The sequence below is a fragment of the Mycteria americana genome, chromosome 1, assembly GCF_035582795.1.
Source record: "Mycteria americana isolate JAX WOST 10 ecotype Jacksonville Zoo and Gardens chromosome 1, USCA_MyAme_1.0, whole genome shotgun sequence".
In the NCBI taxonomy this organism is placed as follows: Eukaryota; Metazoa; Chordata; class Aves; order Ciconiiformes; family Ciconiidae; genus Mycteria; species Mycteria americana.
The window spans coordinates 50,249,534-50,266,950 of NC_134365.1; the positions used below are offsets into that span (position 1 = coordinate 50,249,534).

Genomic DNA, 17,417 nt, shown 5'->3' on the forward strand with positions numbered 1-17,417 from the left:
GAGAGGATGAGCAAAAACACATCCATGTCCAAAGCAAGAATATTCAACTGTGGACATACAAAAAGGCTATTGATTTCACTGCTATGTGCTCTGACTTTAAAAAAAAAAAAGAGAGAGAGAGAGAGAGAAGCAAACCAGCAGAGTAAGTATGTGAATTTGTGTAGCCTCTTTTCATAGAGCCTCATAAACATCTTTCCCCCTGGTTTTCACAATTAGTGAACAGTAACTTTGTTACTGTCCCTCAGTGACACTAGATGGCACTTCAGAGCAGTGGTGGGATCAGAAAGTCTTTTGTAATCTTTTCTAGTTATTTTGCATATGATATTATAGATGCATGAAATTAATGCTTGCATCCAACACAAGCAATTTCTCAGCTTTCTGTTAATTTGTATGTATGACTGTGAGGTAGATAATACTATCTGTTTAAAAAAAAGTAACAAACATAAGAAGAAAGAGATTATAACAGAGTGGTTCACTCTGTTCAAAAGTTCAAAGGTCAAAAAACCAGGTTATGGGCTAAAGAGCTGTTGCCAGACATTGTGTTTAGAGGATTTGAGAAGCAGTTTGTGGAGGGAACCGAAAAAAATCTATAGGCCTGGAAATCAGAGCAACACGTTGATGCCAGGGATTTAAGAGTTGATCCTTTCCTGGAAATGAAATTAGATTTGATGACATTTATACATCAGCAATCAAGTATATGATGAGTGTCCGTAACCTGGTGCACTTTAGGAGAAACCAGCCAGCTCCCTTCTGGCCTTAAAAGACAAGCATATATGAAGGGGCTAATTGATTTGTAGTTAAGTTTTGAAAAATAATATTCTTTAGCAATATATGGGTTTGCTAGCAAAAAATGTGTATGTACCTTTGGAAAGCCTAAACCTGAGGGATTTAATTAATTAAAAAAAAAAGAAAAAAGAAAAAAGTGGATAGGATACCACAAAAGCAAAAGAATAAGTTTACAGTATTACCATCAGACTGCAGTAAAATCTCAAAGAAGCATTGCTTCTTCAAGACATCATTTTCATTTCCAACTTATTTAGTCAATGCAGTAGAAAATAGAAGGGACTATTTTCTTTAGTTAAAAACCTCTTACAGGGATTTTAATTAATACTTTAATAAGATTCATGACTTGGGTAAAAATTATACATTTAGATATCAAAAAGTAGCAGAAAATATCGGCCATAATTCTGAAAAGCTCTTTAAATAAGAAAAAGGGAAGTCCAAACATTTACTCAGGCATGTTCCTCAGTAGTGTGATGAATCATAGGCATTATTAATTTAAGATGGCAGAAAATACATTGTTGTCTCTAATTTTATTATTCTGTCTTCTTTATTACAAAAAGATAGAATTTTAAAAATATTATTAGAAAATTGGTTTTAAAAGAAAGGGCAAGCAAGTGCTATTATTTTAGCTTGAATTTTTTATAATTTTATTGGAAGATGGTGGAAGAAATAAGAAGCCTCTGTATGTCAGTTAAATTCTTCTATCGTTCTTGCAGCTGAGGATCTGTCACTACACCTTTTTTATTATCGTATCTGTTGTTTTCACCAGCTTGAATTTTCCAATTATTAGGCTATCTTTTGTTTCAGGCTCCCTAGGAGGGTCTATTCTCACACCCAAGAGATGGTCACACCCTTGCCTGCAGTGACCCCTCTGTGGCCCAGGGATGCAGGAAGGGATAAGATGCCTTAGGCTGCACCAGGAAACAAGGGTTTTATTCCTTTATGTGTTGGAGTCCTACAGTTGGGACTGTTTACCACCTTCATACTTTATGGAGGGATTGGAAATGCGCTGTTGGGCCTAAAGGCTTTCTACTTTAGTTCTCATTTATTTCTGTTTGGGTTTGTTCTTTTTTTCTTTCTTCCTTTTTCCTTTTTTTTTTGTTTTGTTTTGTTTTGTTTTGTTTTTAAGTGGAAGAGCCATATGTTCTGTATTTATATGAAAAGCAGTTTTAAGAATATTGGGCTTCCCACCGCTTTGAAGTCTTTGCAGATGCTACGTGTAGATAGAGTCCCATCAGTCAGACATTGTACGTATGGCTGTACAATTTATGGAAAACCAACAGTGTGTTTCCCTTTTGAATTTGTCATGATCTTGCTGAGGTCTCATGTTATAGGATTTGCTTATTCTGTTTTATTGCACAGGACTGGGAATCAGGAAAGTCCTGTTACCTTTGCAGCCCTTGGTTGTTAGCGGGGAATATATTTTATGAGGAATAGCCTGTGCTTTAGCACAGAGGGCAGCAAGCTTGGTATGGGACATACCATGAGTATTACAGAGGAGGACCAGGCTCAGATATTTTCCACTGGGCTTAAAGTTGCTTCTAGTTTGAAAGGAAAGCCTTAGTATGGAGAGATTTTAAAGCCATGGAGGGAGAAATGGGTAGTTTGTGTATATGTTTATATGAAGTTTTATGTAATAAGTAATTGTTATTATTTATTGTATAAATCTCTTCCTATAAGTTGTATCTGTATCTGCTACTTCGAACTGTGTACATACAAACCCTGTGGAGTCATTCAAGCTCAGACAATGACTTTGTTCTCTGTTGAAATGCCAATGCTTAGCTTTCTGCATGAAGTTTCCCTCTGAATAAGAGCAGATATCCAACCAAGAACCAAAAGGAAAAAATCTAACCAACTGCTGATTTTCTGGAGGGTTTTCCCTCCAGTGACAGAAGGATATAATGTACTGTTACTTTTATTTAAAAATAACACTCAGAAAATGTGAAACCTGGAAGAAAAAACAGATGCAAATGGGGGAAATCATTGGCTACCATATGAAGATAGCTAACAAGAGTGTAAACACTCTTTTTCTATGTAATGGCTTTAGTGATTCATAATAGTTTCCAATTATTTACTACCCGAATAAATGACAGCTATAAAGAGAATATATTCATTTTCTAGAAACAATACCTATGAGTGTTAGGGATTAAAAAGTTTCTTGAGGCAAGAGAATTTCACACAACTTGCTCTTACTTTAGCGATCACGATGCCAAAGATGTTAAATCTTCAAGACTTACTCATAATTAAAATTCTGACACACTATGTTATGCTATCAAAACAGAAATGAAAGACAAACACTTTGGAGTTTGCCTGTATTACATTATTCTTTAATATAAATGACATATAAGTTTTACAAATTAGAGAGATTGACCTTGGAGTATTAAGAGGCTGCAGAAGATTCTCTTAAGGTGACATTTTTATTGAGTATATGTTTAGCTTTGTAGATTGACAGTAGAAATGTGCAGCCTACCTTTGATGTGCTTGCTACCTACTGGTATGGGTTGAAGAATCCTAATTTGCAGAGGGCTTCAAATCACTCTAAGAAGATACTTCTACGAATGATGTCCCAGCAATGTCCAGCTAGGCCCTGCAGTTATTTCACTTCACATTTTGCTATACTTATGATTTTGCTAATAATCTAAATTTCACAAATTCATCAGATGGGAAGCCTGCATATCTCTACTTGACAATTAAAAACATTGTTTAAAAAACAAAAACAGTAAAGGATGCTGACAAATGTATAATGCAGAACAAGTGAACAGTGAACTGCTATTATTTTTGGTTTAGATACATACATGGATTGATACCAATGACTAAACCCTAATACCATACCCTGCAAGGCAGTCTCACTGAAGTCATTAAAACTGCTCTTGTGACTAAGGTGAGAGGGATTTGCCCTAGAGAAATTTAGTCATTGAGCTCCAGACATAGGTTACAGGTTTTGAACTGCAGACTACTCATTATTTTTTTCAATAGGATTATGTTAGGCTAATCCTGATTAGCGTTGCTCTAGAAGAATGGCAAACTTTAAAGAACTATGTGTACAATATGAATTTATCTTCTTTTTCCCAAAATAATGACATTAGCAACAACTTTATTTGCCTCTGCTAAATAGATACATTCAGAATTAGCTTAGTGTTATAGTGGATATTTTTAAACCTCCAGGGCTTGAAATAAATTTAAAGGAGGTAACTCTCACCTTCTCAAGTCTCAAGATGATTTGAGAGTCTTTTTTCCCTCTACTATTTTTTTGTGTGTGTGGCTATAAAAATAACCTCAATCACTATCTTTTTTTTAATATCATAGCTTGACAAATATTTACTCCGAATCTCATATACAGTGGAATCTGAAAACCTGTAGCATTCAGCAAACTGAAAAATACCACAGAAAGCATGCTGGAAAAGAAGGCTGAAATAAGTCAGTTTAAAGCACAATTGGCAATTCTTTTTGATGGTATGCTTGACCTTGTACATCTGCAATGATTCATTTATTCTACATCAATGGATCATCTCCACTTTAAAGTGAAGTTTCTGGTGTTTGGCATTAATTGTTAGCAACAATTTTTTGAACAGGCCTATTACAACAGGTACTTTAGCTGAAACACAACCGAACCCCATCTTTAGACATCTATTTGTAATTTCCAATCTGTACTGCAGAACGTTCATGGATACATCGGAAAGCAGAGGGTTGGATTTCCCAGTACTGCACGGGGTTGCTGAAGAGACTCACACCGGAATAGCTAGCCTTTTTGGTGTTGTACCCAAGAGGGCAAAAGTCGTTGATACCAATCGAAGCAATTTTGTTGTTATGAAGATAGACCACCTGAAAAGCATAGAATTACAGAAGTGAGACATAGAGCTACCATGGCAAATAAGATAAATGATTTGATGTCAAATATTAGGTATGTATTGTGCAATGTTGTACAGAGTAACAATATATCCTTTTTTCCAAACAAATGCTTGATTTTGCTTACCTTTTGCAATTCCTAGAGTATACCCAATTAGAAATAATTTCTATGGAAAGAGCAGAAACTGTGCAAGGCAATCTAATAACATTACTATCACTTGATCATACTGCAACCAAAACAGGAGTCAAAGATGTGGAATTATTAATACAGTGCTGCCGTTCAGAAGCAGGTGCTGTATATAAAGAATGAATTTGGTGCTAATTGGTTTCTCTCCAGCTCTAATAGTTTCACTGTCATGACTCAGAGTACAGGACTGTACAGGACTCAGAGCCAAAGTAATCACTAATGATGATTTAAAATAGCTGATGAATATTACTTTGCTCCAGAATCACCTTTTCTGATGAATTTTCCCAAGCTACGTGCAAGTGGTGATTTACATTTGGGAGTCTTCATTCTTTGCGAGCTTGTTTTCCCGTAAAATCTTAGTCCAAGTGAAGACAGATTTCAATTGGTTTGAAGAGGCCATATTTCTAGCTATCCAGCCACACAGACCATAAAAATACGGCTGCTGGGAAATGCATATTGCGTCTCTTTGCCCTCCTGAAGGAACAGCTTTGTGAGATACCAAAGGGAAAGTTCTTGGGAAAGGTTGCAAAATGTCACTGAGTAGAATTGAAAAAAAATCAACTGAAGAAATGTTCTTTGAAGGCATTTTTGAGTAAAGAGGAAATCAAAGTACACAAATAATCCCATATTTGTTCTGTTCCCTCAGACACAGAGAGATAATTAGGCACAACTCCAGACCCATACACCTCCATAGCCACATCCACACAAAAATCAGAAAAGAGTCTTCCTGTTGTATGCAACATTTCCATGCCTATTCAACAGTTTATGAAATTTGCATCAAGTTACCTTTTGCACAAATACCGTATATGTTTCTGTTCAAGACTGAATAACCATACAAATACCATTCGGAATCTTTCAACTTTTGCTCTCTGAGGCAATATGATAAACTTTACCTGGATATATTTGTGTTCACCCAGCCCATTAGGTACTCTGACAAGTTCATTGTTGTTCAAATGGAGCTCTCTCAGATGAGGTACGTTGTTAAGAGAGCCATTTTCAACTGAAGAAATACTGTTGAAGCTGAGACCCAATCTGAAAAAAAACCCACAAACAAAACGATATGTTAAATTTGCCCACATGACCATCTTTCTTGGGTTGATTACTTCTCTACACTACTGTTATAGAACAGACCAGGCTAATTTTCAGAATTATGCATGAGGTACAGAGTCACCACAGAAAACTAGTTTAGTTAAACATATTTAAATAAGTTTGACATGTGATGTCAACATGTGATAATTATCACGATATCATTCAACTTGTGCCCATGGTACTGCATACTTTCATGAACTATATGACTAATCCCACTGTAAATACATACTGTGTACCTCCATAGGCACCAGTCTTTCTTTAAAAGCTGAATAAGAGTTTCCTGCATGACTTCAGGAGCACTGACTGTAACTTTCTTTGTCAAACTACATAACCCAGGGTGACCAGAACTGTTATGTCTAAATCTTCACCACATCCTTCTAAGATACTTATGTAGTTAGAGCTGTGTTACAGACTGGAAACAGGAGCTGAGTCATACATAATGATTTGTTCAGCAGGACACAGAAGTAGGACATACGCATTTCCCCCAGGTTCCAGTGCAGAGCTTTCATCATAAAATCATCCTTCCTGCTTTACACATCCACATTCTGGGTTTACTAGCACAGTGTATGTCCAACTTGGAAAATCTGGTCCTATCTGTGTATTTCTGTGTTAATACTATTTTGGTTTGCAATTACTGAACTACAGAATTTTTTCAAGACACTCTCATAAGTTACAATGCTCTGTGTTGCAGTAAGGAATTCAGTGGTAATTCTGCAGGCGTCGTCATCATCAGGAGTGTTGTCCTTTGAGAAAATTATTTCTATAAAGGCTAAACCTACTTCATTTAGTTTGCTTTATCTTTTTTCTTTAAGCAATCTTTTTTAATTTTGAGGGAAAAAATTCTCTGACATTTATTAATAACTGAATCAAGTAAAGAATTTAATATAGGTAATCAGAATCCTTGTGATAAAATAATTTGCTATGGATGAGTACTTTTAAAGAAAGTCTTATTCATAGTAAACTACTACCTGTAATTCTCTGTGGCTCGTGCCAGGTTCAAAAGTCAGAATCTGAACCTAGTATAAAATCACAGAACTAAAAATTCTTGTTTGATCTTTATGGCAGACATGTTTCCAGAAATAATGCTGTCCAAGAATAGAAGCACATTTTATAATTTTCCTTTTAAAAATAAACAGTCAAAGAAATATCTTGTTAACTAGTATTATTTATAATACAAATAGTCATATCATACTCATTTAAACATTGCAATGTTATCAATCTGTTAAATGACAAAGGAGAGCTTACTGAGATCTCCAACTGACATCAACAGGGATTCATTTCACTCAGAAATCAGTTAACAGTATTCCACATCTTTGCTAGAATTTGGTCAGGAAGAATTTTCATTTAAAAGTTATTAGAACAAAATTCCTTCTGAGTACACTGAGATTTAGGAAAGCTTGGGGGATTTGATCCTACAGAGCAATTTGGTCTGAAGATCTACAGAATGTCTACACAGTGATGGGTGCTCATAATTAACGTCTTCAAAAGGATTGGGAAAACAAAACATTTTGGCAGAAGGCTATAAATTCTTGGTTGACACATATCTAAATATATGCTCGCTACATATGCAGGTCTACAAGCAGGTGTGTCACACCTAGGGAGACCAGAATGAAAAAAAGCAGGTTTGACTTTCATATTGGTCTGTTGAAGCAAAAGTAACCACTTTACACACCATAGGGATGGACAAGATCCAACTCGGCATTAGCTCATACAGGGAAAGACTTTTTAGGGAAAGAGTAAAATTAGAGGATTCTGTAGGAAAGTGGATCTAACTCCCACAAGCAGTCAAATTATGTGCAATTACATCTCATCTAAATGTGTTACAAAAACTCTCAGTCACTCCAGGCTATGTTTACAAATGAAATAAGTCAATATTAGTGTGTAAAATACAGGGTCATTAAGAGTGTTAGGAAAGAATATGGTCTTTATCTCTGTTCTTTTTCCTATGGGAAAAAAAAAGGGAAGAATTTGAAAAATCACTCTTGCTTAATATATTGACATATTCCTTCCTTTTTTGTTAGTGAATAGGTAACATTTTTTCCAGTGTTCTAGCTGATCTAGTCACAATGTTCTAAATCATTGAAGCATATAATGAAAAACATATCTAAAAATTGAAGAAATTCTCAAATATTTTTCACCTTCTTTTGTCTCCAACATCCCTGCTGGCCCATTTCCACTTTTTTTTAACAGACTTCATGTTAGTCAAAATCATTGTTATTCTGGGCTTGATGCAACTCCCCGTGTATGGACCTAGATCTTTTCAGTAAACTTTAATAGGATATAGTCATTAGTAACATCAGTTGTGTAGTGTGTATATCCTCCTGTGGAGCTCATTCCTGCACATAACCAGCAAAGTCTTTGTTCGGTTTATATTCGTGAGATAAGTTTTTTTCCACTGCAACACTATATGAAGACTTTTGAAAGACTTAGGAGTAATTTTACAAGGAAAACAAACAACAAAAAGGACAAATACTGGAGGTCTGCTAGAACTCAAGAATTTAAAAGAGAATGAGCAGTAGATCTACACCAAGCTCTTATGTGGAACATTTTACAGTTCAAAACACCTTAACACAGTCAGAAAAATGACCTGTTTCTCAAAGTCTAACTGTGCTTTAGGGGACCTATTAGACTGTTGAGCATGAGTTGACACGATCCAGGAGGAGAGTGGTCTGACCCCGTACTGATGTTCCTGAAGACTTAGATGTGCAAATAAAAGCTGGGTTTTGGTAGCTTGTTTCTGTGGCATAAGGGGCATGCTGTCCCTTAGATTTATCCCATATGCTGTCCTGCAGCTCTCCCATAGCTCCCTCCTTTCTTCATCTGTCTGCTCTGTTATGTCCAATGTACTCCTTTTTGGCCAATCTGTTTTCTGCCTTACTTTTCAACTTTGCAAAAGAGCATTTCTGACTATGCTTAGGTTGCCTGCTTAAGCACAGGCCAGAGAGCAGTTTAAAACTCGGTGCTTGCTGTGAGCAGCTCCACATTTCCACACCATGATCAACAGAGTATCTTGTTTCTCCGTACAGTACAGCTACAATAGAAGCAGCCCAAGGTTAGACATTTTTAGTAGTCCATCAGTACTTGCTGCATAAAACTTTATGTCTTAAGAAGGACTTCCAACAATGTTGTCCATGTGATGTTGCCTGTAGTGTTTCCCCAGTGTGAATGTGAAAATCAGAAAAACTCTGTCATCTGCAGGACAGCTGACACACCCCACGCCTCCCTCCCCCAGTAAAGTAAATTACAGTCTACCTGAGTAGTTATGATCTTGTTTTGGGTTTGGAAGGTTTTTTTATAATTTCTCTGGAGGATGTTACATTTTATACTAAGCCTCTATCATAACCAATAACTGCTTCATAGTCCTCTAACACATAATTATGGTATTTTTATTTTTTCAATAAAATCCAGGAGTAGACTTTTTGTTGAGCAGGGATGAATCTGTGATCAAATATGAACATCAAACATGAGTTGAAATGTCTTATTTTACAAGTTCGAGAAAGCTGTTCTAAGCTTTATCACTTGGAATTGCCAGATTCGAAATACGTGTTAAGTTACTATATACTTCATTGCACCAAACTGCTGTCCAAGCTACTATAAACAGTGATAAACTTCACCTTGAACTCCTGTTGTTCAGTAATCTTTCTTTGATTTCAGTTTTCTGCCTTCATTATGACAAGCAGAATAATTAAGATGAAGATCCAGGAATTAGATCCAGTAATCTTATTAACGGTCTTTTAGATCAATTACACTTCTATTTTCATACAAAGGTTTAAAGTATCATAGTATTAAAATACCTTGTAGTAAAGGCCCATTTTACTATTTTAGCATGTTATCTAATGTGAACTAATTCACAAATAATTCTGTATGTCTATAACTGCTCTTTGGAAATTCTCCTTACAGTTTCCTAGAGTTAGAGAAACTTATTCTACAACATATTCACAGATTAGCGAGGTACAATCACTCTGAAAAAATGACACTTTTTCATTTATATTGTATGATTATTTTTTTGTCATGTTCCTAGACTCATTGCAGACTTGCCTTTCTTGAGAAATGAAGGAAACACTTTTGCAAGCAGTTTTGCTTCCCATGTGCTTTTTTCCTCAGTTTCCAGGGCAAATTGCATGAGTAATGCAGTGTCCCAAGAAAACTGCATAAACCAAAGATGGAAATACAATGAAAGAAGCATAACATAATTTAAAAATCTAATTGCTCTCTTTATCTTTCTTTTTTTTTTTTTTTAATCAAAGAAACAGTTGTCCTGGGCATACATCACTCATAATCGAAAACAGCTGGAAAGTGTTGCTAGAAAAAAAAGTGTTTGTTCTCTTAAGTCAGTACACAAGTCCTTAGAAGCTTTTCCTGCTAAGTTATGTACTGCTTCAGTGATGATAACGGTCATGAAGCCCAGAATGATGTTTTTTAATTGTGTGTGTGGTGGTTACAATTTCAACTAATATTTTATATGAAAAGAAGAAATGAATTCTTACTTCGCCAAGTTAATGAGTCCAGACAGACCTTCAGCATCAATTTTGCTGATTTTGTTGCCATCAAGATGAAGTTCAGTAAGGGATGGGGGAAGGCCTGAAAGAGAGAACACCGTCAAATTACTTTTGATAAAACTGGATTATTATATTTTTTTAAAGGACTTGTGTTATACTGAGGCTCTTTTACAGTAACAAAAATATTTTTACTAGACATGGCCAAGAACAATTCACTGAATGAAACAAGGAACTTTCACAATCAGGGAAACTGAAAACAGCTAGTAACAATTTATTTGGCATGAAATAACACCAAGCTCCTAAGGTCATTACAGAAGAGTTAATTCTTAAAAAATAGCTAAATGAAATTCTTCTCAGATATGAATTCTAGCTTTCATGATTATGTAAATGGGACATATATAATAGTATAAGAGAAAGAGCCTTCACTTTAGCCAGACTATCCACATACATAAATCTACAAACATTTGGCACCTAGATGTTAACAAATAACGGCAGCAGAAAATGAGATTATAAAGATGAGGTAAAATAATTTTAATGTTATTTTAGGTAGGGCACATACTAGTTTGCAAATTCTGTTTACCAGGAAAAAAAAATTGGAACCAAATATTTTAACTATCTGAGGTCCCTCTAAGGAACATCCGAAACAGGAAATGTGGGAAGAAAGAAATAACAACTAGTATTAACTTTCAAAAAGTTTCAGCTATTTCAAAACAATCTTCTGGCTGAAGTATGAATAAATTGAATATAATTTCCTCTGGATTGGAACCATTCTGGTTTGTTTTGTTTTGTTTTGTTTTAATAGGTTATATTGAAGTTGTTCTTATTTTGTAGCAATTTGCAATTAAGTACTTTTAAAAATAGCAAATGTTTCTGTTTTGTATAGGCATAGGATTTCAAAGTGGCTTCAAATCCACAGACTTGTGGAGGGCTGATTTTATGCTTGTAGAAATTCAGTTAATTCTACATGAGTTTATATCTGTGTAATGTTGATCAGGCTCACCAACCGGGGCTGGAGGGTGAACACATTCTTCCATTTTATGTTTCAGCTATGAGACAAGAAAAGCAAAATGACATAAAATGGCTTACTTTTGAGAGTGCACCTCTTGTGGAGCTTCTCATTATAGAAAACCAAAATTTTCCAAACCAATAAAAGTCAACTGACCAAAAAATGAAGTAGTCAAGTAATGGATACTCTAAGGACTGACTCAGAAGGCTTCCATAATAATTTTTTTTCGAGCTGACTAGAAGTCACTAGATTATACCTGTGTAAATCTCTGAAATATTAATTGAATTTCTTACCTTTTGGGATGCTAGTAATGTTGGTGTCTGCGATACGGATGTAGGAGAGCCTCTTCATCCCCTGAAAAGCTCCGTTTTCAATGCCTGAACTCTTGATTGGATTGGTGCCTAGTTCTGCCAACAAAACATGGTCGTGAGCTGTGCTGCAGTGTAGGTACCTATATCCTTCAGGTCAAAGCTAATTTGGAGGTACAATTTATTGGAGCATTTCTTGTCTTTCTACATAAAATCACTGATTGAACTAAAAAGAACATCTTGAAAAAACACTGAGTTGATTTTGTTATAATTTCTCATGCTCGTACCTAAGACAATCACTTGATTCAGTCCGTTAAAGACAGCTTTCCTCAACTTGGAGATCTCATTCTCATGAGCCCGTATCTCCTGAAGAGACTTCGGCATGTTTTCTGGGAGTTCCTTCAGGTTGTTCTTGGACAGGTAAAGTCTTTCCAGTTTCTTCAGAGGAGCAAAAGCTAACGGGCTTATTTTGCTGATTTTGTTGTTAACAAGGATCAATGCCTGTGGAGTAATAATGAAGGAGATCTCAGATGATCACTAGGGAAATTATTTTAGGAATGAAACATTTAAAAATTATTATTCTTTTCTAGTGTCTTTTGATGGCCAATCTATTGAGCTGAAGAAAATGCAATGCAGTACTAAAAGAAATAGATTAAAAGCTTCTGAAACAGTGAAAGATAAACAAGGCCTACATAAAAAATACAAGTGTTATTTCATTGCTGAGGTATATGCAGCTTCTGTTAACATCAATAGTTTATGCCTAAGAATAAGTACAACCCTTCCATTTGAAAGCTCTGAAGAACAAGACATTCACATAAAACTAAAATTATCAGGTTTATTTGCTTTTTTTTCCTGATTTTGTTTATTCTGAGGATACTTTTATACCTTATCCATCATCACACAACCATCCTAAGCAGTTTTTCCTGAACAGAAAATTCTGTGACTCAATACAGTGAAGGTGCAACCCAGCTTAATAAAAATACGCATATCATCACCTCTTTCCTGTTATTCTTATAGACTACACTTATTAGATTTCTGTCTGATAATAACTTAATTTTTGCAGAGATATAAGCTGTTTTTTTGGTAAGCATAACTTGGTATGGAAGGGAAGCAGTGAATTAGGTAGAATGGGCTGTATAAATATAGATATAATAGCTACCTAAATTTATTACTAGAGAATAGCTATATAACATCTTTGTTCACTAACTCCATTATGGTATTTTCAGAAACAGAAGACAACAGTTGCTGCTAAACCACAAATTTTTATATTGCACATTATATAGTTAACATCCAGTGCATTTTTAGTATTTTCAGAATTACATTTTAGTCTGTTTCTTGGAAGAAAATTGAGCATTCAACTCTTTCCACAATAAGTTAAATATTAAAACAGTGCCAAGAAATGTATCGGCATGTGTGATAGCACCTCTCCATCATGGGAACTGAAAGAGAGATGAGAAGATAGTTTAAAATGGTATTTGATGTATGTCTTTTCCCTAATGGACTCCTCTTGCAGATCATCCTGAGCAAAGCAAGCAGCGCGTTCTGTATATATGGTTTCACTGAGTACATGTAAAGCTGAGCATGTCTGGTTTTAATTTTGTATGCTAGCTAGCAATAACACATTTGCAAGAGGAGGTAGAAAAGGTCACTCACAGTTCAGCAGAGTATTTCCCTAACAATAAGCCTCTCCCAAAATAAATATGTTGGTCAGTGGGAGCCATGGCCCCTACTCTCTTTTATTTGAGCCTGAGCTATAAGAACTGCCATGATAACACATGGGGTACACATGGGGTGTGGTTTCCTGAGTCATCATTGCCAGAATTGTGATACAGATGTAGATTCTGCCTGTAGTGTAATACAGCTACCTGCACAATATTAGGGTATGGGAAACAATCCAGTTCTTATGAGGGATACAGCTTGAATTATGCAGATGAGTCTCTTTCATTGTTTTTATCATAATAACTGAATAATTAAATGTACTACTGCTAATTAGATTTTTTTTTCTTAATTTTACCATGGATTTCTTTTCCATAGAACTCTAAGTCAACATTCAATGAGTTTAGACTCATCTTATCAGCACTTGAAATTTTTATCCTGCATCCTGCTTTGTACTGCCTGGTCATTTATTTCAGCTAAAAGTCTGCCTTATCTTTTTTTCTTTTTTATTTGATTTGTTTTAACTTTGTTGCTTTTTAGATAAAAAGTGTTTGGGCTATGATTATCACAGCTGATGATCTGATGTGAAATATTTCTTGCTGGAAACAGATAGGTATACATTCAACTAGGCACCGCAATGTAAATATTCTCAGAGTAGCTGAAGTTAAGGGGATTGTTACAGCTCTTCAGAGCAGAACTGATAGTCCTGACCAAAACCAGAAATTATCTAGGTATCTAGGATGAATCTGTTCTGCTTTGCCAGTGCTTTCTCCTGAATATGATCATGTTATCTTGGGGAAACACACAGAACTGTTGTTTTATTCAAACATTCAGAAAGTGTCTCATTTAGAAATGATGGTATCTATCAAAGGTATGTTTAAAAATACTGATTTCACAGTGGGAACGTATGTATAAAGTGGGAAGGTATCACAAGCCTGTAGTTTTCAACTTTTTTGTACCAGAATATCATTTCCCACTTACACCCTGCTCTGCAAGTCCCTGCTCCCAGTATTTTAAACCTGCATTATTTTTCCACACTGTTATGCAGCTGTAAAGAAGAAAAAATAACCCCACAGTTCAGAATTTGCAAGAGAAGTTTTACTGTCTCCCAGAGCAACAGCAAATGATGAGGATAACACACCAGCATAGCACCTGGCAAGCCATACCCCTGGGTTCCTTTCCCACTTCACAATAACTCTATTATATGCAAGACTTAAAGAACTAAGTTATTAGCCTTGGAGCAATGCTGTTTACTTTCCTCAGAATGTGCCCCGTATGGTTTGCATGTAACAAAAGTTAAAACAAAACAAAATAAAATAGAATTAAAAACTCAGGGGAATTTAGAGGTCAGTGAAAACAGGAACTAGAGGAGAAAAACCTAGGGAAAACATCTGCAGGCAGTGCTATTGAGGAAGGGATGTTAGGCAGAAACATGCCACATGGACTAGCTATCCTGAATAAAGCCCAGATGGCATGACAGAGCATTATATTCATCTGGTTAAAGGACATATAAAAATTTTGTACAGGGCAAGAAGTACTCAGAAGGAAAAATAAGGGTCAGCCTGAAAGTGCTGAAAGTGCTGGAGCCCTTGGCCACAGGTAGCACTTGTGATGCTGCTAGTATGAAATGATTTGACAAAAATCTGACAGCCTAGAACAGAGCCACAGGAATTGATACTTGTATTCAAAAATCTATCTTCTTCCACACTTCCATTTTTAGTGGAGGGAAAAAGATATTTCTTTTAAAATAAATGTACTTCTCACCCCCCCCAAAAAAAAAAAAAAAAAGAAAAAAAGAGTTGAAGCATATCACCAATTCACAATACAAAAGGCTGAGCACATGAATGTACAGCTTTCAACATGACCTGGTATGGGTGTGAGGATATTTAGCCATAGGTAAGAAAAAAGGCAAGAAAGAAAGAAAAAATATAGAGGCACAAATACATCAAGTATTAAAGACATCACTTAGTCAGGCTTCGAGGGTTCATAGCAATTTCCTATGGATAAGAGAAAAATTAGCTTCCATCCTCATTTTCCTGAGATAAAGCCTTTTTCCCTTGTCATACATAACATGTAAATGTTGCACGGTAAACATTGACTCTGTTATAATATTGCACTGTGGTAATATCTACAGACCACCTTATCATGACCAGAAGTTTAAGCGGTGCTCAGAGAGGAAAATAAATCCAACCTTTGCTCTAAAGATGGCTTACTTTTTACTGAAACAACTCTGGTATTAGTGTAGTCAGGGTAAAAAAAAAAAAATCACTGTACGACAGGAATAGATGCTGGCTGCATTGAAGTCAGTGGGAGTCTGGCCATTTAGCTCCCTCTGGCCTGGTTTCTACCTCAAATATTTATTCCCAAAACACAAAGGAGGATTCACAATTCAGGAAAATTTTGGAACACTTGTTGGCAGGCTTTTGTCAAAATACACCCTGACAAACTGCAGAGGGAGTTTGTGGCAATCATGTAAGAACTAGCATAGGGTTGTTCTTCTTGGGATTACCAAAACTTAGAATTTTTGCCCCGTCTGGGGGTGGGGAGCAGGGGATTGTATTTTTTGGTGTAATTGCATTATGTGAGAATCTCATGGGATTGTTCTGAGGGGTTTTCATCCCTACTTCTGTTCGTCTTAGTTTAGAATAGTTTGAAGCGAGAGCCTTGCCAAAATCAGAAGTGAACTGTAAAATGATCAGCAAATTGTTATCAGCCATAATACATGGTGATACATCTGTTTTGCCAGCTGGGGATGGTACTCTTACCTAACATCAAATCTTTAATGATGCATGTGTCCTTCAGGGTTTAAACTGAAAAGTCAATCTGCTGACCCGATGGAATTTCTTTAATTTCCTGGGTTATGTATTACATTATTACCTGGGTTTTATTACAGTTCTGCTAGGAACAGTAATGCCTTAAGAGTTGTAAGCTCAGGAGTCAGGCATCCAAATAAAAATAATAATAAATTTTGTCCTTTTTGTTTGCCTTATGTTTTTAGTCGTTAAGTCATACTCATAACCTGGACATATAGTCAAGCTTTTCTGCCAAATTATTAGGACTGGATGTACACTTAGAAAAAAAAAACCACAATAAAGAACACAAAAAATATAAAACAGAACTTGACTTTCTTCTCTAATTGTGTTACACCAGGAGACAGAATTCTACAAAATAAGTATTCTTTTTAAAATTAATTTAAAAAATCATAAACTTTGGTAAACTTGAAGGAACCAAGAGCCTCTGAATCCAAGGAGGTCTCTGAACAGAATTCCAGATGTTATTTCTCTGAAAAGCACACGATCTATAGTTAAGGAAGGAAAAGGATAAAGGTATAAAAAACATGATGCTGTAATTATTCTTTATTTGTTGTTACTTAAATTCTTTGGTAGGGTTTGGTAGTAAACCTACCAAACTAGGATCAACTGGACATAGCTAAGAAAGACAAGGAAAAAGGGATGACATAGAAACAATAGGGAAGTGATGAATGACCTGTGAGGGAAGGAGATGGCAAGGCACTGAAACAACAGCCTGTCAGTATAAACGCGAGAAGATTGTGGAAAGCAGTTTGATCACATCCACAGTACCACGCTGAATAACCCTACAAAGCCAAGGAGCCTGCTGCAGATCTGATTTGCATGGCATTTGAGCTCTCACTGATAACTCTTGCGTAACATGACTTGCACAGATGACCAGGGAGCAGCTGGCTCTACATTTTCCTACTCCAGCAAAAAATAATCCTAATGCTCTGGAGTTCTAGAGAATCTTTCAACCCTGTCCTTGTCTACTGAGGCAACCATTTTGGTCATTCATTTTATCACAATTTACTTGTTTATTTTATTGTTGTATACCATAAAATTTCCTTTTTTCATTAGCTTAGTATGCTGACTCTCTCCAGAATTTTACGGACCTCAAAGTATTTTCTTCTGTTGTTTTCCTCACAGGAAAAGATCTTTACCCTCTGCACATTAAAAATGTTCTGCATGCATGTGGTGTGTTGCATGCTTGTTTCAGTGGAAAATCTCATTGTGTGTTAAGCACAATGCAAA

At 35.8% G+C, this 17,417-nt stretch overlaps 1 protein-coding gene across 1 annotated transcript in view; it reads right to left on the minus strand.

The window, feature by feature from the left end:
* Window positions 1-3,094: 3,094 nt before the first annotated feature.
* Window positions 3,095-17,417, minus strand: part of DCN (decorin) — a 39,708-nt gene continuing 25,385 nt past the window's right edge. The window contains exons 4-8 of the mRNA XM_075496887.1: window positions 12,006-12,219; window positions 11,704-11,817; window positions 10,393-10,486; window positions 5,710-5,848; window positions 3,095-4,605 (exon numbers count right to left, since the gene is read on the minus strand). Coding sequence (XP_075353002.1) covers window positions 4,411-4,605; window positions 5,710-5,848; window positions 10,393-10,486; window positions 11,704-11,817; window positions 12,006-12,219 — 756 coding nt within the window. The 3' untranslated portion in view covers window positions 3,095-4,410. The remainder of the gene's footprint in view (window positions 4,606-5,709; window positions 5,849-10,392; window positions 10,487-11,703; window positions 11,818-12,005; window positions 12,220-17,417) is intronic.